The 23,400-nt window shown below is 37.0% G+C and overlaps 1 protein-coding gene across 1 annotated transcript in view; it reads left to right on the top strand.

The window, feature by feature from the left end:
* LOC127454011 (collagen alpha-6(VI) chain-like) overlaps window positions 1–22,589 on the top strand; it is a 43,738-nt gene extending 21,149 nt beyond the window's left edge. The window contains exons 12-41 of the mRNA XM_051720914.1: window positions 60–205; window positions 1,846–1,938; window positions 2,024–2,077; window positions 3,041–3,112; window positions 3,227–3,253; window positions 3,598–3,642; window positions 4,554–4,607; window positions 4,759–4,821; window positions 6,037–6,102; window positions 6,281–6,334; window positions 6,424–6,459; window positions 6,624–6,686; window positions 7,155–7,217; window positions 7,394–7,456; window positions 7,555–7,617; window positions 9,837–9,887; window positions 10,162–10,197; window positions 10,330–10,392; window positions 10,755–10,817; window positions 10,900–10,935; window positions 11,384–11,420; window positions 11,530–11,541; window positions 12,053–12,546; window positions 13,948–14,044; window positions 14,715–15,383; window positions 16,800–16,908; window positions 17,576–17,704; window positions 21,321–21,505; window positions 22,002–22,049; window positions 22,213–22,589. Of these exons, the coding sequence (XP_051576874.1) occupies window positions 60–205; window positions 1,846–1,938; window positions 2,024–2,077; window positions 3,041–3,112; window positions 3,227–3,253; window positions 3,598–3,642; window positions 4,554–4,607; window positions 4,759–4,821; window positions 6,037–6,102; window positions 6,281–6,334; window positions 6,424–6,459; window positions 6,624–6,686; window positions 7,155–7,217; window positions 7,394–7,456; window positions 7,555–7,617; window positions 9,837–9,887; window positions 10,162–10,197; window positions 10,330–10,392; window positions 10,755–10,817; window positions 10,900–10,935; window positions 11,384–11,420; window positions 11,530–11,541; window positions 12,053–12,546; window positions 13,948–14,044; window positions 14,715–15,383; window positions 16,800–16,908; window positions 17,576–17,704; window positions 21,321–21,505; window positions 22,002–22,049; window positions 22,213–22,385 (3,164 nt within the window). The 3' untranslated portion in view covers window positions 22,386–22,589. The remainder of the gene's footprint in view (window positions 1–59; window positions 206–1,845; window positions 1,939–2,023; window positions 2,078–3,040; window positions 3,113–3,226; window positions 3,254–3,597; window positions 3,643–4,553; window positions 4,608–4,758; window positions 4,822–6,036; window positions 6,103–6,280; window positions 6,335–6,423; window positions 6,460–6,623; window positions 6,687–7,154; window positions 7,218–7,393; window positions 7,457–7,554; window positions 7,618–9,836; window positions 9,888–10,161; window positions 10,198–10,329; window positions 10,393–10,754; window positions 10,818–10,899; window positions 10,936–11,383; window positions 11,421–11,529; window positions 11,542–12,052; window positions 12,547–13,947; window positions 14,045–14,714; window positions 15,384–16,799; window positions 16,909–17,575; window positions 17,705–21,320; window positions 21,506–22,001; window positions 22,050–22,212) is intronic.
* The last annotated feature ends 811 nt before the right edge of the window (window positions 22,590–23,400 follow it).

Here is a 23,400-nt window from a genome sequence, read left to right as displayed (position 1 = left end):
ATGGAGGATGAATAGGCTTATTATGTTTACTAAAGCTCCCTTTGTGACATGATCCTCAGGTGTCAAAGCGCTGCTGACTGTGGCTCTGGATGGAGTGAAGAGCACTACTGATCTGCAGAGGCTTGAGTTTGGACGAGGGTTACACTACAAACAGCCTCTCATTATTGGCATGCAGAATGTGGCCAGTGTCATGCAGACACAGATTGTAAGTCACAATAAATTGATTGATACCAAATCATGGACTGATCATAGACCAAAAGCTTGCACTTTAAGAGGTTCAGTCTTTGGGTAGCATCACATAAGCAAAGTATACGGTGATAAGAATATGATATGCATTTCATATACAGTATATTACCAGTTTTTCTGCATGCGGCGGCATGTGGAATAGTCCTCGCATTAAATGGATAGTTCACCCAAAAATGAGTTACAGTATATGAGCTAATCTCTGTATTCTCGTGAAACTGCTCTTGTACTTACAAATGCAATCACAAATGCAATGACTCATTGTAATTTTGTTTTGATATATTAGTTTTGGTGGCTTATAGGGATAGTTCATCCAAAAATTAAAAGTTCATCATCATTTACTCACCCTCATTTTGTTTCAAACCTTTATGACTTTCTATCTTCAGTGGAACACAAAAGGAGATGTCAGGCAGAATGTTACCATTCACTTTCATTGTATGGAAAAAAGATGCGATGAAAGTGAATGGTGACTGAAGCTGCCATATGGGCTTTGAATAATATGAAGGTGAGTAAATGATGATGAACTTTTAATTTGTGGGTGAACTATCCCTATAAGCCACCAAAACTAATATATCAAGAAAAAATAACTATTACAGAAATGCAGAGATTAGCTCATATATATTGTCAAAAAACACCATTTTATATATATATATATATATATATATATATATATATATATATATATATATATATATATATATATATATATATATTTATTTAGGTCAATTTATGATTTCTTTAAATTTTTGGGGTTTATAAAATAAGATATATAATTTGTTTGATAATTTGTATTTAGTTGTAAGGTTTGCTTCAGGTAGATTCACCTCTATGGACCATGTGATAACTTGTGCGTTCCTAGCGCTTGGCGGATATAGGAGACTGGAGCACACCTGTTCACAGCCAAGCTCATTTGAATGGAGTTTGCTGCATAGTGTGGAAGCCATTCATCCTTTTTTCCTTGGTGTGCGTCTTTGAAGTTAACCGCACCTATATCTACACATACACCAAAACCATTCCAGATTTCTCTATATTGGAAAATAAAGGCCATTTGCAGGGCATTGGACAGTTAACCAGTCTCTCTGTGTCATCAATCCATCCCAGTCACTTAATTGTGTCCAGCCTGTTCACCTTCACTTACACCCTTTAACCAGAATCAACCGGATGCATTCCTTCATATATATATATACATATTTTGCACTTTTGTTATTATATATATATATATATATATATATATATATATATATATATATATATATATATATATAATAACAAAAGTGCTAAATATGGCCTATACATTTTCTTAATTCACTCACCATTGGCAGGTGTAGCGAAAAGTTTCTTTTGGGCCCTGCATGTTATTAAACTCGTTGTTGCCTAATGAGTTGCCTGTTTTGACTTCTGTGTTGACAAATGGCTTCATGTGGGAGGGAGTGCGTGTCTATTTCATTGGAAGGGAAACGGCCATTGATCCTTAGTTTGATTTAAAGAGTGTTGAATACAGATGTCAGGCTGTAAAGTGCCTAGTTTATAATGTCAGCAACCATTTAATGTAAACACAGATGTTGATTTTACAAATAAAACATGAAATGCCTGTATTCGCAGGATACGGTGGCCTCAAGGGAGTGCTGCAATGTGATATGTAAATGCACTGGCCAGAAGGGAATACATGGATTACCAGGGTTCCCAGGGAGTAAGGTGATTAGCTTATTGATGACTGAAAAGATTTACTGAATATTTAAAAATTAGAGAAACTAATAGACTGTTTTGTGTACCGTTACAGGGGGAACCTGGACAGAAGGGACTTCCTGGTTTCCCTGGAGAAGAGGGAAGAGCTGTAAGTCAGACAATACTTCAATTTGAATTTCATATTTTTTTACTTTTTAGCTCACTGTCTATATGCCCATAACAGTTTTAAGATAAAAGGTGTTAAAGAGGTAGTCACAGTTCAAAAGTGAAAATTATTTTATCATTCACGCATTCAAATGTTGTTCCAAACCCACATGACTTTCTTTCTTCAGTGGAACACAAAATAAGATTTTAGGCAGGGTGTTAGTCTCAAACACCATTTGCTTTCATTGCTTCTTTTTTCCATACAATAAAAGTAAACAGTGACTAGGTGAGGCTAACATTCCTCCTGTCATCTCCTTTTGTGTTCCACGGAAAAAGAAAGTCATACATTAGGGTGAGATAATAATATTTTTGTAATATCTTAAAAGTGCAAGTCATTATTGGTAATATTTCTTTGGTTGATACTACAATAGTATTGTTAGAGTACACTAATACATATCGGTGAGGATGTACTGTAGCATCAAACAAAAGTGAACGTTTTTGATTACCAGATGCCATTGAAAAAATACCCTATTTGCAAGCATAAGCGTATTGATTTTCAGTGGTTAGCACTGCCGCCTTACATCAAAAAGGTCCCAGGGTCAAGTCCCGGCTCAAAAGGGCCTTTCTGTGTGGAGTTTACATGTTCTCCCAGTGTTCACGTGGGTTTCCTCTGGGTGGTCCGGTTTCCCCCACAAGTCCAAAAACATGCAGGTTAAGTGAATTGGAGACTCTAATTTGCCCCATAGGTGTGAGCGAGAGTCCCACAGCCAGTGGGGGTTGCGTCAGGAAGGGCATCCGGCGTAAAACCTGTGCCAAGTCAAATATGCGGATCACGGCTGGTCTGCTGTGGCGACCCCTAATGGGAGCAGCCGAAAGAAGAAGAAGAAGAAGAAGAAGACTTGGTGCACATTTAAAATATGTAACCTCTTTTAATACCTACAGAAATCATATTTCATGTGTGTTACAGGGTGAGAGAGGACCACCAGGTTTGAATGGAACACAAGGACATCAGGGGTGCTCTGGAAGAAGGGGCATAAAGGTAACAATCATTCAACACATTCTCAGACCATATTGAGTTTTGAAGATAACTTTGGTTCTGAAATACTGCAGCATTTAACTTTCTCTGTTTATGTATTTCTTTATCTTACAACAGGGTGGGAGAGGATACAGAGGTGAAAAAGTGAGTACTTCCATACTGTAAAGCTATAAACACTGCCATCTCAGGTTCAAAAAAACTTTTATGCCTTGTGGACAGATCTCTTTTTTCAAGATAGCTATTTAATTCAGACAACTTAATTATGACCAGACTCCAGTTATTAGCCACCCATCTGTTGTTTGCCTACTTGCCTTGATTACCATCTGGAAAGGTTTGTTTTAGATTGTGAGTTGAGTTGCTTTGATGGGGTTGCACAAAGCAGTTCCTATCTTGTTTTAACTCTTGCTTTCATTTTACTTGTTAATGAAAGTAATGTAACCGATATTCTCTTTTTAAGGGCTTGAGTTTCTTTTAATCTTTTTACACAGGGTGAAGCAGGTGAAGATGGTTTAGATGGGGTAGATGGCGAACAGGTAAGAAATACTCAAAGGATTTCTAGGTTCCACTGAATAATCCAGGATTCTGAATTGCTCATACTTGGCCTGGGGCTAGGTACTGTACATATTTAATCAAAGCCCTTACTCTGAGTATTAAACTTTTGGCATGTAAATCCTCCCGTAGCTTTTGTGCTTTTGACACAAATGATAACTCAAAATGCAAATATTTGAGTTATTTCCTCGCACTTCCTCTGTCTTGCTTAGAAAATCTGATGATATTCAGAAGGTCCTGTTAGATGGTAAAAAAGTGGTAGAAATCCCATAGACTTTCATTAAAGGAAGGACCCAAGCCATACTGTTTCTAGGGAGGGACCCAAATATCATAGAGACTTGCGTCAGTATGCAACCACTTACAGTACAGTAGCAACAACCTAAAACATTCTAGCATCACCCTAGGAACCACACAGAACATCCTAGCAAATGCATAAAGGCACGCCAATAACCGATCAGAACACTTTTTACCCACAACACTGTAACATAGTCGCAGCATTTTTTTGCACAGACAAGCACAACAAAATAAAAAATCTAGTTGTACATGTAGTTACCAATTAATATAAAGTAATGCATTTTCTGTTTTACCCTCTTTGTTTATTATTAATTACAATTGTTTTTATATGTGTCAAAATAAAATCAGAGAAAAATAAAAGTCAAAAACATCTTAATTGAGGATTAGAAACCATGGAACATACCAATGACAATCCAACAAAAAGAGACAGCAACAAACACATAAATAAACATAGAAACAAAACAAAAAATCTAACGAACAGAAACAGCAACAAATTCATGAATAGACATGAAACAAAACAAAACAAAAAATACCCGGTCGGAGGTTGTCGAAGGAAGTCATGCATTTCTACTGAGTAAATTTACACTTCTGTTCTTCTCAGGGTGACACTGGATTAGCGGGAAGCCCAGGAGAGCAAGGAGATCCCGGCAGCCCTGTAAAATCCATCCCTCCATATATTCTTCTCTATATATCTCTTTGTGCTGTTGCTGTCAACAATTCACAATCCATTCAACTCTCTAGTGCTCTAGTATGTTAAACTACAGCTGCAGAAGTGATCTATGATCTTCACTGTGCCCAAACCACAGGGTCCACGGGGGATCACAGGAGGTCCTGGAATGCCAGGAGGACGAGGTCTGAGAGGAGATCCAGTTAGTAGTCTTTAGCTGCATATCATATTTCTAATAGCCTACCCATTCTGGTAACAAAACACTCTGACATACATACAAAAATAGGTAGGCTGTATACAATACTGTGCAAAAGTTTTAGGCACTTGTGAAAAATGTTGCATAGTGAGGATGTCTTCAAAAATAATGACATAAATAGTTTTCATTTATCACTTAATGTCATACAAAGTCCAGTAAACATAAAAAAAGCTAAATCAATATTCAGTGTGACCACCTTTGCTTTTAAAACAGCAACAATTCTCCTAGGTACACCTGGACACAGTTTTTCTTGGTTGTTGGCAGATAGGATGTTCCAAGCTTCTTGGAGAATTCACTACAGTTCTGTCTATTTAAGCTGTCTCAATTGCTTCTCTCTCTTTATGTAATCTCAGACTGACACGATGTTCAGTGGGGGGCTTTGTGGGGGCCATGACATCTGTTGCAGGGCTCCCTGTTCTTCTATTCTAATCTTTTCTATTTGCAAAAGTAATGTTTGGGAGTCTAACATTTATATTTCCTGTTGACACACTAAAGCTGAAGATATAAATAACCATCTTAAGACAAATGCTTTTGTGAAGCATCTTATGTGCAAAGACTTTTGCACAGTACTGATTTTCATTACAATGATCTGGATTTCAAAAAGGGAATATTTTTCGGGTCTGGTCAGATGGTTTTTACTTTGCCTCTTGTTTGTCAGATCAAAGAAGTGGTTTCAAAACCACAAGCACATTTGGCTAGAACACCAAGACTGGATGATTATCTACTTCTGTTAGAGAAACACTATAAACAAATCATAAGTGTGTTGAATTTTTGGTTTAGTTGTTTGGATAATTCAATGATTTTGTCCAGCGCCAACTCTTCCAAAGGAATGGAATGAAGTGAAGCATTGTTTCTTGTTGGCAAACGTGGAAAACATGTCTCCAGGATCTTGAAGAAAATTAGTGTAGTTACTTTGAAGGAACCCTTATCTCTACAGGAGTAACTTAACACAGCATAAAAAACACTACATATTATACACAGAACAAAACCCTTATTAATGACAAATAACAGCTATTTACATTCCCTTAAGCCCCCATACCTAATTAACTACTCATCAGAAAGAGCCTATGGCTGCTCCCTTAAACCATAATGCACAGTGGCAGACATTCAAATAACATTTGTCTGAATTCTAACCCCTGTTAATCAATGTATTATAAACAGGGAGATTCAGGACTTGATAACAACTCCCGCGGTCCAAAGGGGGACATTGGCAGCCCAGGCCTACAGGTATGGGACATTATTTTATTTAACAGTAACACATTTTCAAATCAAATTATGTTTGCATATTTAGGTCTATTAATTAATTAATAATAATGAATTCAAGTAATATCTCATTTTAAGATAGTATCTCTGTTATTTGCTTTAGTTCTTTTTTTTTCTCTCTTTCACTATGCTCCATCAACAGGGTGAACCAGGTCTAGATGGTTTTCCAGGCAAAAATGGGGAAAATGGCAGGCCAGTAAGTTTAAGACCTAAGTTATATGATTATAATACATAAACATAATTATCTGAAGCCTGTTTTTATGTTGATACATCTATATTTTTTAGGGTCCTAATGGCAGAAGAGGCTCTCCGGGTCAACTGGTACAATACTGTAGAAATTATATATTTTTAATTAATTAGACTAGGCTTTGTGTTCCCTTTTGACTACTGTAGAACAGAGGTTATCACTCTTCAAATGATCCACATATGAGATACTGTTTGTGGTGCTTGACACATCCCATGAAAAGGTTTGCATGTGCTTTCAGGGTCCCAGAGGGCCTCCTGGAGAACCAGGACTAGAGGGACTCTTTGGGGCCTTGGGCCCATCGGTAATTTACAAACTAACCCTATTTCTAATATTTTTAATAGACTTTATTAATGAGGACAGGGTAGACCCATAATGACACAGCAAGCACACCTTCCAAACACTGTGTTGAGCTGTCGCTGATAAGATTTGTTTGCCAATTTGTTACGAGTGAAAAAGGACACTTGTCAACCCCATTTAGGAGCTTTGTTCTCAGGGTTCAAATCGAACAGATGTAGTTTATTAAATATTTATTCAATAAACACTACATTAAACTTTAAAAATAAATATAAGAGTTTAAAACTTGATGATAACCTAGCACAACCCATGTGGAACTCAACTATTTTGTATAATAAAAGAAAGTACTAATTGTACACCAAAGGTTGTTTATTTTCAACTGATTTGTTTCCTTAACCAACTTCTATCACATTGGCAGTTTGAACTGGTGCCATTTGTAATTTGAAGATGTATTTGTGTCTTTCTATCTGTTCAGGGTGCTGTCGGTCCACCTGGTTCTGTTGGGCAGAAAGGTTTTCCTGGTCTGCCTGGACCTCAGGTACATGTTGAAATTGAACAAATTCACCACTATATTTCACCCAAAATGAAAATGCTCTAATCAGAATGTTGAAAATATTAGTAAATGATGACAGAATTTAATTTTTTGGGTGAACTTTCCCTTCAAATGTACTGTAATAAATGACCTGAGGCCTCATTGAGATCTCTTTCACACAGGGATCTCCTGGCTCTCCAGGCAGGCCTGGATCTAAAGGAAGTGTTGGGTCCAGGGGACAGAAGGTGAGTGACCTCTCTTTTAATTACTGTACATCTTTTTTATTTATAAATCTCTGCTTTTTAACCCACTCACCATTGCTTGTCTTACTCTTGCCATGCAGGGTGAGCCAGGTAACCCTGGAGATAAGGGCGCTTTTGGACCTCCAGGCCAAAGAGGACTACCGGTTAGTCATCACATCACATAAAGTCAATTAAACCTTTGTTAAATCTAATTCACTGTGTCCCATCACAGAGATCTGTGAATCTCAGCAAATCTAGACTCATTAGGGCAGTGTTTCTCAGATGGTTTTGTTTCAGAACCCGGATTTTACATTAAACATCAAGTGTTAACCCAACACAGTACCAATCGTACAAAAATAAACAAAAAATATCCTTAAAACAAAAATTGAAATTTTGTAATTTATTTGTTAATGGAATTTTTGGAACAACTTTTGAAACACTCAACAGGCTTGAGTCTAAATGTGTCTTAAATTGTGATTGTTTTATTCTCTCAGCAGCCAATAATCACTGCACAAAACACATTGTGGTGGGCATAAACCACGCTATCCTCGTTTCCACCAATATTTGATGTAGTCTGGGTTGAAATTTCTTTCAAACTTGTTGTTTTGTTTATGGTTTTCAAGGACGAGGACATGCAATTTATCAGCATCTGCCTAATTTGACTAGCTTTTACAAAGTGACAGATGAATTTGCGCCAAAATACTGTTGTTTAATTGGACGCACAGCCTTCAACACGTCATCAGCAAAAGATATGGGAAGAATTTTCTCATCCATTTTAGAAGACTATGTATTTTGCTATCCTAACTCTTAACATGCATGAATTATATGGTTGATTGTATTTTATTATTTGTATTTAGCATTGTTTTTTCCTTTCTGTCTGCAACTCAATCAGAACATATTTGGATTGGAGAATCATTTGTGAGCAGGCTTTTCTTTGTTTGTTTTTTTCTTTGTTTTCCCTATAGCAATGAAATGCATGTTGACACTGAAGGAAAGAATGTTCATTACTTTATCTTTGTGACCTCCAGTATTTTGGGGAATTGTTCCGGGCACACTGAGAAAAAAATAATTGTAAAAATATTAATAACTACAGTAATAACTAATGACAATAACTGTACATATTATTGTAATCGGTAAAAACATCATACTGATCTAATAGCCATGTGTCCTATGTCGTTGGAAAGCTCTCAAATTGTAGAGTACAATCAGCCTATTTGTTTTACTCATAGACAAAAACATAGCAAATAATACCTAAGGACATGTGTCTGACATATGTTACATGTAAATAGTAATTTACATAAAAATAATTTAAAATAATTTACATGTAAATATATACATATGTTACATGTAAATAGGTGTTACTTACAATTACATATCGTTACTTAGAGGAGGGGATTCCCGTTAAAACGAGCCCCCACACAACGTAATTAGATGCATAGATCGTTAGATAATCCACACAAAGCACAATTTGCACACAGCACATAATGTGCTATCTGGCTAAAAACACGTTAGCTTTCCTGGATCAGATGACTTCATTGGAAATTATGTAGTACATTTTCCAGCATCATGGAACACTAAACCAATCTTATTAGGATTTAGATCGCTGCAACCAGAGTTGTAAGTCATCCAAATATGGGCAGAGAGGATTGTTCACTCTAATTACATATGGCCACCAGGAGATGTTGCCAAGTACATGACACAGACTCAATGATGGCTCACATGACAGAATGAAACTGAATGAGATCTTGTTACTCATGCTTGCATGCTTTGGAGAGAGAGCATACATGTAGTCATTGTTGTGTTTGCATGTGTAATTAGTTCTTATGTACAATTATTATGTTTTATTTGTTTGGAGAGGCTTTTGGACACTTGGAGACGTTTTTGGACACTAGGATAAATTATATGTGTTATGCTATAAATTTTGATTGCTTTGTCATACCAACACAAAATTTTACTTAGTTACAGGTGACATGATTGGAAACAAAACAAAAGCAGTTTTTAGGAGCTACCTTATTTACACCCTGAGATATATAATGTCAAATCAGAAGAAAAAAAAAGTGATGCATTTTTTTCAGCAGTTTCTTAGGCTGAGAGTCTCAGAATTTATCATTATCTATGTCATTAAACAAATTGAAAAGTTTTCTTTGAAATGATACCAAACAATAGACCCTCTTTTTTCAGTTATAAGCCTTTAATTTTGGGCATGTCACTGAAACAGGAAATCTTTAAAAACACATGAAGAGCTTAAAGGGTTAAGAAATTAGCAGATCATGATCAAACAAATCGTGATTAGGTTTTAATAATTAATTTGCAGGTTTGGTGTTAACTTTCTTTGAGAATTCTAAACTGAAAACTTATGCCTCTGTCGGGATTTCTTAAACAGGGAAAAGATGGTTCAGATGGATATGGATTCCCAGGACCCAAAGGGCAGAAGGTTTGTACAGTATTATGGTGAAATATGTACTGTGTCACAATGTATGATTTGACTGAAAATAATATATAACTTTAGACCTAGTTCTTGGGGAACTTGTTAACTTGCCATATACAGCAGATGTAATATTTAACATCTACTACCAAAGCAACATACAGTGCACTAATAGTAGGTAAAATCCCTAGGGTGCATGACAACGGTTAGGCTACTGCTTACCCCATTTGGCTTATTTCTGTCTTAATTCATCAAATCTGTTATTACTTTGCTTCTGTCTAAGGGAGATACTGGTTTCCCAGGTTATCCTGGACTTCAGGTGAGTTTATTTCCAAAACCAATGTGCGAAAGTGCAGTAATTAAAATACAACAGCTTGATTTGTATGACCACTATTGGGTGAATGTAATTTTTTTAATTGTGAGAAATCTAACCACTATCGTCTTTTTTCAGGGAGACCAGGGGGATCCTGGAGTAAATGGAGGCATTGGCCATAAAGGCAACATGGGAAGAGGGGTAATAACAGTCTTTTAACGTGTGTTAATCATACTCAAATTCTATGAACTTTAAATGTATAGTTTGCTCAAAAATGTCATCATTTACTCGCTCTCATGCTGTTCCAAACCAGTGGGGCTTTCTTTCTTCTGTGCAACACAAAAGAAGATGAAATGAAGAATGGCAGCCTCAGTCATCATTGACTTTCATTGTATATAAAAAAGATGCAATGAAAGTGAATGGTGTCTGAGGCTGCCTGACACCTACTTTTGTGTTCCACAGAAGAAAAAGGTTGTACTATGAGTTGTTTGGAACAACATAAGGGTGAGTAAATGATGACCGAATTATCATTTTTGGGTGATAATCTGGATGTCTCATTACAGGGCAATGCTGGTAGACAAGGACTGCCTGGTGAGTCTGGTAGTGACGGGGTGCCTGGACACAGGGTATGTGCATAGGAATGTTGTTTGCATCATACGACCGTGGGAATTAGCAGGATTACAGAATATTTTCACTTGTTTCATGTAGGGCCCAAAGGGACCGAGAGGAGGCAGAGAATTGTCTGTAAGTTTCTGATTTTCTTTACTAGAGCTGTAGTTTATAACAGCCATTTTCAAACTGGGGTCAAAGGACTTCCTGGGGGCCGCAAGGAGGTGCTATGGGATTCATAGAAAATAAAGTGTGAAAGTGTGGAGAAAAAGTGTAAACATTTCGTTTGGTTTTAATACAATGTCAAAATAGAAGTGAACAAAATTTTGTCTATAATATCACATATTTTGTCTCACACAGTATAAATGGGTCTTTAAACATAAAAATAAACAGTACAGCAGCTTTATATATCAAAAGGGGAACCTCTCGCAAAGGGATCATCGTATTAGGGGGTCCTTGGCTTCAAAAAGTTTGAAAACCCCTGTTTTTAATATATAAATCCAGGCATATGGTATAATTATAAAACCTAAAATGTACGTCGATATATCTTCCTAATCAGAATAAATGCTGTGTTCTGTTGTAGGACTGTCAACTAATCTCATATGTTCGAGACAACTGTTGTAAGAATTTGAGCTAAAATCTCTTCTTTTATTCTTGAAGTACTGAAATAGTATTGAGATGATAAAGCTCTGTATTCACCATTTTATTTTATTTTTTATTTCCTAACAGTGTGCTGTAAAGGTATGTCACTTTAATTATATGTGATATTTCAATATGGAACAGCATTCCCATGGTGTGAAAACCTGGAAATATCAGGAAATTTTAGAATTGTGTTTTCAGTCCTGGAAAAGTCATGGCAAATTAACAAGTTGTACAATTTGCTCCGCTCTACAATATTTTATAACCTATATATTGCTCTTGGTTAGAGCTTGTGCAGAGAAGAACTTGCTTGCAAACCATAGTTATGTCCGATTTGTGAAAAATCCTTATTTTGAGTATGTTCTTTTCAGTTAATTGGTCGAAATGGTTCACAAATCGGTTTAAATGATGCATTAGTGAATCAGTCTGAATGAAAATTATTTTTAAAAATCAGTTCTCAGAAATCACAAATGGCTGAAAAAGTAATTGGTCAAAAAAGGTGATTATAGGGCCACAGAAAGCGAAAACACTGTGAATGATTTAACTGATGATTTGTCATTGAATATACACTTTTATTTTCTACAAATGTCCATAAATCTCAATATCTCTCCAGATAACTTAAAATGCCCTGCCTACCCCACTGATCTTGTGATTGGCTTGGACATGTCTGAAGATGTCACCCCTCAAACCTTTGAACGCATGCGTTCCACAGTCCTTAAATTGCTGGACAACATCAACATCGCAGAGAGCAACTGTCCCACGGGGGCACGGGTGGCTGTAGTCTCCTACAGCTCCCACACCAGATACCTGATCCGCTTCACAGACTATCACCGCAAGAAGCAGCTTATTGAAGCGGTGAATAACATTGCCCTGGAGCGCAATACAAATCGGCGTAACTTGGGCGCTGCCATGAGGTTTGTTGGCAGGAATGTCTTAAAGCGTGTGCGAAAGGGCGTCCTGATGAGGAAGGTGGCAATCTTCCTTTCCAATGGAGAATCTCAGGATTCGACCTCCCTCACCACGGCCATTCTGGAGTACAAAGCTATGAATATTAAGCTTGGGGTCATCGCACTGAAGAATGCACCATCTATTAGACGTGCTTTTGAGGTAAAAGTTAGGCACACTTAAATTGTATCTTGACTGTCCGTCAGTTAAGCCAGTTTTCATTAAATCAGTGGTTCTTAACTGGTTTTGCTTTAGGACCCATATATTACATTTGACGCCTAGTTGCAGCCCAACACAGAATGAGAAATTGTGTATCATACAAAGAGTAAACAAAAAATTTACTTAAAATCTATTTATTATTAACCTCTATTTATTACTTATTTATTAAGTCTAAATTTAGGAATAATACCCAGTGCTCGAAGTGGGAATAAATACATGCTGGTACTCCCTTTTGCCATCCGACAGTCTCTTAAATTTCTGCGGTTTCATGCTCTCGGCTGCCATTCATGAGAAATAGTTAGTGCATTTTATTATTTACATTTAGCATTGTTTCTTCCCTGCTGTGGTCCTGACTCACAGAATGCTCTAGGTGAGATCAGGCATTAGCTCTAGGCGATTGCCTACTTCGCCTATGCAAAGATCCGCCACTGCCTGAGACCCATTTTTGGACTGCAACCCACCAGTTGAGATCCACTGCATTAACCCTAAAATGCATGGGAATTCCACCAAACACTCTTTTATCTATCCAGCACTTAAATCTATCACAAATGGATCTACAAAATGCCAAGATAGTGTCAAATTTTCAAATTATTTTCAAGACAATTAGAAAATAATACAATAAAATATATTTTGATGTTTTATTTTTCATATATCTAAGATACAATGCAACAAATCAGGACAAATCTAGAACAGGATTCATTACTTTAACACTAATATTTCCTGAGATGCAACTGGCTGTCAAAAACTTATTGAGCTACACATGACGCATAAGATACACATTAGTATTTTCTCAGGCAATTATTGAGTCTAAATAGATGCACAACCTACATAATTTGAGTAGTACACCCAAATGACAATAGTCATATCATACTGTTCATGTTTTGTACTTACAATAGTTTACTTCCATGTTGTTTCTTCATCAAGTAGCAATGTCAAATGTAAATCAAGTCAATCACTGAAACAACAGTGCCACCTTGAGTAAAAAAAGTGTACACGCATATGTGATATTGATAATTCACCATTGTTGCACAAAAAATCAACGTGACATAGTATATATTTGTAAGCATATATTCATTTATCTTGTAATTAACAAATAAATAGATATCATGTGATATATAGATATATAGATTATATAGATATAAAATAATCATACAAATGTAATTTATGGAAGTGCAAAAAAACAAACAAATAACGAATGAGGTTCCGGGTCATTAAAGACCCGAGGTATGTGCTTAAGGGTTAAGTCATGGTGTTTGTGGCTAAAGCAAGAAGTTTGACTATAAAAAAGTCTTTGGTTTTGAATATTTTTTGAGCCTCTTCTTTGTGTGGGTTTTTGTTATGCAGGCCGATGAAACCCGGAGTTTTCAATTAACTGTTCTTGGTAGATTGCAAGACCAAAATGCTGCTCTCAGCAAGATCCAGAATTGTGTTATCTGCTTTGGTAAGCCCCAATTATTTCCTTCCCTGTCTCAAAATGAAATGAAATATGAGCAAGAAAATAAGACTAATCTTGGTTCATTTGAAAGAGTTTAGGAGCAAAAAAATGCATACATTTACATGGTCAATTTACTGTAATTGACAGTATTTATAGCCTATTGAAAGACCCATAAGAAAAGAAAAATCAAGATCTTTAAGATGTCGACAGGAATTAGATTAAACACAGGGCAAAATGGAGACTTTAGCTCAAATTTTTTTGTTTCTCAGATTTTTCCTCTGTGAAAAAGACCTCAGTAATCTCACATATGTCTACTCTAGAGTTTCAGAGGAGATCCAACAATGTCACAAATTATGTTTGTCTGGTCTGTAATCAAATGTCAGAAATTTCACTGTGAAATCATGCAATCTTATGAAATTTGTCTAATTTAAAATTATCTGAGCTCTTTTGTACACATTAGTTTTATTACTTTTATAAATTAACTGACTGCATGTCAACAATTGTCTCATGTGTCCATTTTTAGTTCTCCTAAGGAATTTAAGGAGAAACATCGAAGACAGTCTTTATTCTTAAATTAAACACTGAGAACTCCATAATGTCTTCTGAACTATAAAAGAGCAACTTCTGAACCAAAAAGAAGTACTGTAGTTACATATATTATCTTTCCTTTTCTAAGATCCCTGCAAACCACATAGGGAATGTGATGGTACCAACTTGGTGTCTACTCCTCAGGAGGTGGACATGGACTTTGCAGTGATTGTGGATGGCTCCCGTAGCATCCTGGCTGACCAGTACGAGGGCATAAAGGAGGTACTTGGCACGGTGCTGGACCAGATCGTTGTAAGCAGTCAGCCCAACAAGGTCGACAAACAGGCGAGAGTGGCAGTCTACCAACAGAGCTCCACTTACAGTGAAGCCCAGTCTCATGTAAAAGCCATATTCAATTTCCAACAGTTCCAAGATCGCAATTTAATGAAAAGGAGCATCTACCAAGAGCTAAACCAAACCGGAGGGTCTTCCATGCTGGGCCTTGCAATGGATTACACCATAACGCAGGGCCTCCTCACGGCCCCTAAAAGTCGCAAGAACAAGATGGTGTTGGCAATTGTCGGAGAGGAGACAGCATATGATGACAGAAATAAACTGGACTTTATCTCCAAGGTAGCAAAATGCACGGGAGTTGTTCTCTTCATTCTGACAGTGGGTGACCACATCAACATTACTCAGGTGGAGGAGCTTGCCAGCTATCCCTTAGAACAGCACATAATTCACCTGGGACATTTGAAATATGGAGAACAGGAGTACACTCAGCGCTTTATGAGGACTTTTTTCCACATTCTGAGTAGTAAGGAATATTCTTCTTACTTCAGGACCTAAACCTCAGAATAGTTCACCCAAGAATGATAATTCTTGGGTGAACTCACCCTACTGTCATCATCTTACTCATGTTGCTTAAAACATGTTTGTCAAAGGCAGTGCTACTCAACACACGGCCTTGCGGGTGCTGAATCACAGCACAGTTACAGAGGGAAATAAACAACAAAGAATATCTGAGTGTAGCTGATGTTACATAAGAGTGGCAGTCAGTCTGCTCGTGCATTCATAGTATGTGGCCTATCAATCAAAGATTTGCACTCAATCTTATTTGACAGTCACTCATCAGTGCAAATCTGTGTATAATCTGTTTGAATAGCTTAACAGAGATATAGGCTCATCACAATAACAGTAATAAGAGAAAAAATAATAGTTCAGTCATGACAACTCTCAGAAAGATTTAGCATGTTAATGTGGGTATACATATTGACAGGATATTGGTCTTGGTGGACTAGGTCTGTACGCTTCTGCTGCTGCAGAGCAAGTACAGAGAATTGCTACTGCTAGAACATACACAGACATACTAAGTTAAGAATGTGGACATGCTACTGCTGTGCAATTTGATAAACACAAGACATGCAGCATCAAGCATGTATGACATGCTGCTGAACAATTAGACATACTTTAATTACAATACCCCAACAAAGTAGGGAAGCTGCACAAATGCATAACACAAAACGTGACCCCACAAACAAGCAGATCTACCACCAAGACTTGTGTACTGCTGCTGTTCCCAAGAGCCATGTGCACAGAGTGTACTGCTTGGCTGAATGGCATAACGCTAATGAACTGAATCTCAATGTGTGTCTCAATTGCTTAAATGGCTAGTGACCTGACTCATAATATGTACCTAAACCTGGAAAGCTCAGAGCATATTTAACTAGCAAATTAGCCTAGCTATGTTTGGATTTATTTAAACTAAAGACCTAAGATAACAATGTGTGCCAGTGCCTGATTTATCAGTGCCTTGATAAAGATGTGCTTCTATATGGCCAGATGCAAACCTTACCGTGCAAGCTGATAGAAGAAATAGCCCCAGTAACATTCTGCTACAGAACATCATATTAGTAAACAGTATTTTTTATTTTTGGATTAGCTATTCCTTTAAATTTCAGTCTGTTTCTCACACAAAGTTATTGTATGACTTCAGAAGACTCACAAGACTTACAGTGCACAAGACATTCTGCTACCTATCTAAATTTGTATTTATAAATGAGTATATAGTAATTTATAGTAACATGTTTCAAGCAAAAGCGAGTGAGTATATGATGACATAATTTTCATTTTTGGCTGAAATGTCCATTTAAGGATGGTTTTACATGCTCATTTTCACAGTTATTTTGAGAGACTTATTCTGTGTATTAATATGGTATCTTTGTAAATGCAGAGAATATGAACTCCTACCCTCATCCATCACTCCAAAGTGAGTGTAGTACTTTTCAACAAGATCAAGGCCAAGGTCAACGTTATGAGGGTGCCGAGAGACCTTTATACAGGTATATCACATGACAAAGCCAGCTCTACCGTCATCTAATGTGAAAAATCTGTTTGTTCTACATCATAGGTTCATTTATAGGGGAGATCAGGGCTAGTTGTCACACAGGGACGTTTTCACAGTGGCTGTATCTATAAGGTTTTGATTCAAAAGTCCAGTTTTTTCAAAGTTTTCTTTAGCACTGCTTTTTCATTGCAGTATGTTGGTTTCAAACACTTCTTAACTAGAACTTTATGAATTCTATTCTCCAAACTAAAATTCCAGTATCATCATATGTTTGCTGTAGCTGTTGGGTAAACAAGTGAACACCATAAAACCACAGTAGCATACATTCAAACAACGGCCCACAAAATAATAACAGTAGATTTTAACCAAAATGTTGAACTGTGTACTTTATACTGGATACAGTTTATACTCCTGTGAATATTTCTAAGGATAGGTTTATTTTTTGAAAGTTAGTTTCTATATAAACACATTACTTAAAGTCTTGGGTCCAAAAAAGCCATTGAACATTGACAACTAGCCCCCTTTCTCCTATCTCCTATCTCCTATCCCAGTCTCAATACCCAATCGCAATCCATCTACTCAAAAAGAAAGAGATGGTTAAACTATCACTTCTACAATCAATGCATTATTTAGCCAGTGTCTAAAGGAACTCTATTTCCTAGGGTTCCTGTGGCAGCCACTACCTACCCAAAGGTAGAAGTGGATCAGGATGTGGTGGTGGAGGACATATTACAGGAGCAGACCTCAGGCCGTAGAGACTCACTTGGAATTGATAACCTTGCTGACGGTACGTTCTTATAAAGTTCGGCTAGCAACACAGTAACTCTAGTACACACAAGCTGCAGTATCAGTGCAGTCTATTCCTATTAGTCCTTCTGGAAGATCCTACTTACAAAATCTGAAATCATAATTATGATATGATTAACATAATCACATTCAAGTGATTTTGGTTTGAATAAAATGTTTTGGATAAAATCAAACTATATTGTTCCATTAACATTAACACTTATAACTTAATATGATCAATAGTAATTATCTTACGAGATGATTCTTTAATTGACATGCCCACTCAAATTTATCAATGGGTAATTACAACGTTGTTGAGCCGTTTATGTCCATGTGTATTTTCACAAATAGGATCATTCCAACATGACTTGAAGGCAGCATTCGACTTGTAAAGTAATTGATTTTTTATAAATTCAAATTTTATAAAATGTTGTCTAGACTACTGTTTAAGGACTGGTGCTTCTAAAAATATGATATAGACGACCGTTATTTCAGCCATAGCAAACATGAAACATTGAGTGTTTCTCAAACGTTTTTACACATTTCTCCAAACTAAGGTCAGTGCTCTTAAAAGAATTCATACAGCCATTCAAACACTCTTTATTCAACAAAACAGTTCCAGGGGCCTGGGTAGTTCAGCGAGTAAAGATGCTGACTACTAGCCCTGGAGTCACGAGTTCGAATCCAGGGCGAGCTGAGTGACTCCAGCCTGGTCTCCTAAGCAACCAAATTGACCCGGTTGCTAGGGAGGGTAGAGTCACTTGGGGTAACCTCCTCGTGGTCGCTATAATGTGGTTCGCTCTCGGTGGGGCGCGTGGTGAGTTGTGTGTGGATACCGTGGAGAATAGCGTGAAGCCTCCACACGTGTTATGTCTCCGTGGTAATGCCCTCAACAAGCCACGTGATAAGATGCGCGGATTGACGGTCTCAGATGCAGAGGCAACTGAGATTTGTCCTCTGCCTCCCGGATTGAGGCGAGTCACTATGCCACCATGAGGATTTAAGAGCGCATTGGGAATTGGGCATACCAAATTAGGGAGAAAATAAAAAATGAAACAAAAAAACAGTTCAAATTCACTGCATATTGAAGTATTCTTTTCAGGTAACTTTTATTAATACTGACATGAAAATTATTAAAATGTTCTCTATTGATTACATAAAACTTTCTGCTATATACACACACAGGTTTAACAATGGACAGACCTGTTTATCATAAAGTTCCACAATAAAGATTTTTTGTGAGCCTCTCATTTCTGTTTTGCCAGATAATTTCATCCCAATATGTTTTCTTGAGCTATGCTTCTAAGGAAAGAACGGTGTGAATGCTGAATCCATGCCTGGCATGTATATACCTCCATATCTCTGCAGGCCTCTTCATTAGCTCACACCATCAGCACTGGGACGCTTTACTGTTTGTATCACTCCGCTTGCATTTGTGGCGTTCCAAACTAACATAAGAGCAGTGCAGGTGTGCAAGAGCAGCTAGACATTTTCATTCATCCATGTGACATTAAAGATTTATCTTATGTGTGCTATGAGCGTGTTGAGCTGACATCGACAAACTGTGTGTTGTCTTTCAAGTCATCCAGAATTGTCTCTCACTCCATGATCGCTCGGATTACTAGTACGCTATAGCTGAGAAATAGAGTTAAACTAACAGCTTCAGCATTACTGCTGATCACAGCTGAGAGTCGCGACAGACAGAGTAATCAAACATGCTTGTGCGCCTACCTGATAGAAGTTGCCGAGTTGGGAGAAGATGTAAACTTTCAACGTGGCGGAGGAGAGAACACTTTCTGTGTCAGTGTCAAAATAAGATTTCCACAAGAAATATACAAGAATGAAACGTTTTTTTTCTTGAAAATTTGTTTTCTCTCAACAAATCACCTAAACGTGAGTGAAAAATCGATTCTTTGATGGCACCTATGGCAGCATCACTCCACAATAAATGCCTTGAAGCTTCATACACGCAATGCCCTTGCTAAATTTTGAAAACATCACACCACTGGCGAGACATTGGTTTTGTCTCCTGCAAAAGACGTGCAGAATCATGTTCGTTGAAAGCTCTCTAGTGCAATAAAGTTCAATTCCACTGTCAAATGACACTGTCAGTCACAGAAAATCTCGGCAATTATGTTAAAGAACAATTACTAGACTTTGTTAGTTAGAGCCCATACTATGCAATACAGCTAGATGAGAGCATGGATGTAGCTGGGCAAGCACAATTACTCACTTACGTAAGGTTTGTGAAAGACCAGAATATTGAGGAAGATGTTCTGTTTTGTTATCCTCTTCCATCCCACACAACTGGCAAAGCTATTTTTAGTGTCTTGGATTATTTAATTCAAGATGCAAAAGTGGGATGGGAGCTCGTGCAGTGATGGGGAGGTTGAATGGGTTAGTAATGGCTCTTTGGAAAAATGGACCCATTTCATGATTCACCGTGAATCACTGGCAGCCAAAAAAATGCCCAAACCACTGGACTCTGTTCTGCAGCAAGCCATACATGTAATTAATTTTATCAAAGCACAGCCACTAAACTCTTATTTGTGTAGTGTCAGGAAATGGGGTCTGAACATGAGCAGCTTCTCCTGAACACAAAGATCAGCTGGCTGTCAAGAGGGAGATTGCAGCTGATTCTGTATGAACTTCGTGAAGAAGTGAAATCGTTTTTGATTTATGCAATTCAGAGCTTGCAAAACACTTTGATGACACCCAGTGGTTAGCCTCCCTGTCATACCTAGTTGATATATTTGACAGACTTAACACCCTCAACATGTCCTCACAGGGTCGAGAGGCAAGCCTTCTGCTACTTGCTATCAAAATCAGTACTGAACTAATCAATTCATAGGATTTTTGAGAAAATGGTGTATGTAATTTGTATTAAATCAAGGAAAATATAATGGTTTTGGAAAATGATAGTGTTCAAATCAATGTGTGAATAATTTTGAGAGCATTGACCTTAGTTTGGAGAACGTGATAAGTCTGTAAAAACTGTAAATACACCATACAATGATGCTAATATGATAGTTCTCCTAGATTAGTCCTAAAGAGCTTTCAAGCTACATCCACCAAACTTGGTGCAGACCTTCAGACTGTTCTGACTTACTGTGCAATATATTTTCTAATTGATCAGACTTATTGTGTTGTGTGCAATCAAATATCCTAAAAAAGACTGACGTAATGTTCAAACGGGCCAACTGTCATAAACTCAAATATAAAACAAATGCACGTAAGGCCTTTAATCTGCTTTTAGTATGTCTTTTTAGCTGGCTGTTTGTCTTGTAAGATCTGTTAAACCTTCAAACCTCATGCTTTTAGAACTTTTTTAAACTTTGTCTCAACAAACTTTACAGGTTACTATATATTATTGTTCAGTTATAGAGTGAAACTGAATGCAGTTCAGTATTTGCTTAACATGAAATTACATAAAAGATGGAAAAGCATTAAGAATAATGATATTTGCATAATCCACCTTGCAGGTGCACATGGCACATACAGGTGCACATATACATGGCAAAAAAATATAGCAATTTAACTTTTAAACAAAAGTGGTTCTATTTATATTTTACTCATTTAAATGATTAGATTCCTGTGTAACTGAGTGGTGACATTAGTAAGTGTTTTGTTTTCGGGCCAATGTCACCTAAACAGTGACCCTGGTACCATCTGTAGCGGATATGTGTGGCGGTGGTTCTATGATTTTGCAATTGGTGCATGTTCACCTTTCTGGTATGGGGGTTGTGATGGTAACAGTAATCGTTTTGATTCAGAAAAGGAATGCCTCCAGACTTGTGGCAAACAAAGTAGGTCCTTCGTCTTTCACATCTGAACTGTAGAATATCAGTGTTGCCTTTGTGACTACTATGTATGCACCGCCACTGACTTGTTCCTGAATGTTTACAAATATTACATGTTAGTAAACTGCAAATAGCCGTATGTTACCTTAAAGGTGCAGTGTGTAATTTCAGCTCCACTAGTAGTACCAAATCAAATTATCAAAATAACTATAGCAAGCACCACTAAAGATCTAGGAATGAGTCCCACCCCAAACTCACGTCATTGGTTGAGGCAATGTTGCTAGAGTATGTTGAGATTGCAAATCCATTTGGTGCCGCAGAAATTACGCACTGCACCTCTAATAAAAAATGTACTAAATTTAAGGCTTAACATTAAAGAAATGCTTTGTTACATAAATAGACATGACAATAATGGACATTAAGTAAATGTGATATTACTTTAACCCATTAGCATGGCATTGCTTTTAAATGTGTCACATATTGTGTGATTTATTGTCACCAGAGCCCGGATTACTCCTGCAGGCAAAAGAGGAAACTGCATTATTTGATGGTGAGCTTCTTCAATATTAACACGGGTTTGTTAACATTATTTCTATTTTTCTCTGTAAGGCTAGTTGAAGAATTTGAGATGGTGAAAACCATATTGTCTGAAGGTTATGTGTAAACACTTTTCTGATGTTTCCAATCAATCTTCTCTCTCATCACGCACACAGATGCATGTCTCATGACACGGGATGTGGGACCCTGCAGTCAGTACATTTTAAACTGGTTCTATGACATCCAGCAGAATGAATGCGCTCAATTCTGGTTTGGTGGATGTGGTGGAAATAAAAACAACTTTGACACGCAGGAGATGTGTGAAGCCCTCTGTGTGAGGCAAATTTAACCAGAATGATTTTCAAACGACACTTTACATAAGAAAATGCTCTTTACGTTTGCATTTAAAAGTAATTTTATGTTTGTACTGTATTTGCTACAAAAGAATCATGTTTTTGTTTTGTTTTTACAGTTATTATCATTCTCTGAAATGTCCCAACACACACAAACTGAAAACTGAATTTTTAATAACATTCAATCTGTTAAAAGTTTACACTTGTGTTGCCTCTGCTTTTGAAATCTTAAAACTATACTAAATGGGTGAATCACACGAAAACATGTCCAGGTCATATTTCACCACACAATCCAGGGAAAAAAGGAAATTAAGACTATATGAGGACCATTAAAAGGAATATTCCAGGCACAATTGAAGTTAAGCTCAATCGACAGCATTTGTTGCATAATATTGATTATCACAAAAATGAATTTAGACTTGTCCCTCCTTTTCCTTAAAAAAGCAAACATCTGGGTTCAGGTGAGGCACTTTTAATGGAAGTGAATGGAGCCAATTCGTAAACGTTAAAATACTCATTGTTAAAAAAACATAGAATATATACATGACGTAAACAATATGCACGTCAACATGATTTTAGTGTGTTAAAATTGCTTACTAACCTTTTGTGTATAGAAACATATACAGTTGTGCTCAAAAGTTTGCATACCCTGGCAGAAATTGTGAAATTTTGGCATTGATTTTGAAAATATGACTGATCATGAAAAAAACTGTCTTTTATTTAAGGATAGTGATCATATGAAGCCATTTATTATCACATAGTTGTTTGGCTCCTTTTTCAATCATGATGATAACAGAAATCACCCAAATGGCCCTGTTCAATAGTTTACATACCCTTGAATGTTCGGCCTTGTTATAGACACACAAGGTGACACACACAAGTTTAAATGCCAATTAAAGGTTAATTTCCCACACCTGTGGCTTTTTAAATTGCAGTTAGTGACTGTGTATAAATAGTCAATGAGTTTGTTAGCTTTCACGTGGATGCACTGAGCAGGCTAGATACTGAGCC

The sequence above is a fragment of the Myxocyprinus asiaticus genome, chromosome 16 (genome assembly GCF_019703515.2).
Source record: "Myxocyprinus asiaticus isolate MX2 ecotype Aquarium Trade chromosome 16, UBuf_Myxa_2, whole genome shotgun sequence".
Classification (NCBI taxonomy): domain Eukaryota; kingdom Metazoa; phylum Chordata; class Actinopteri; order Cypriniformes; family Catostomidae; genus Myxocyprinus; species Myxocyprinus asiaticus.
The sequence above is the reverse complement of the archived record's forward strand: the minus strand, read 5'-3'. Positions and strand labels throughout refer to the sequence as shown.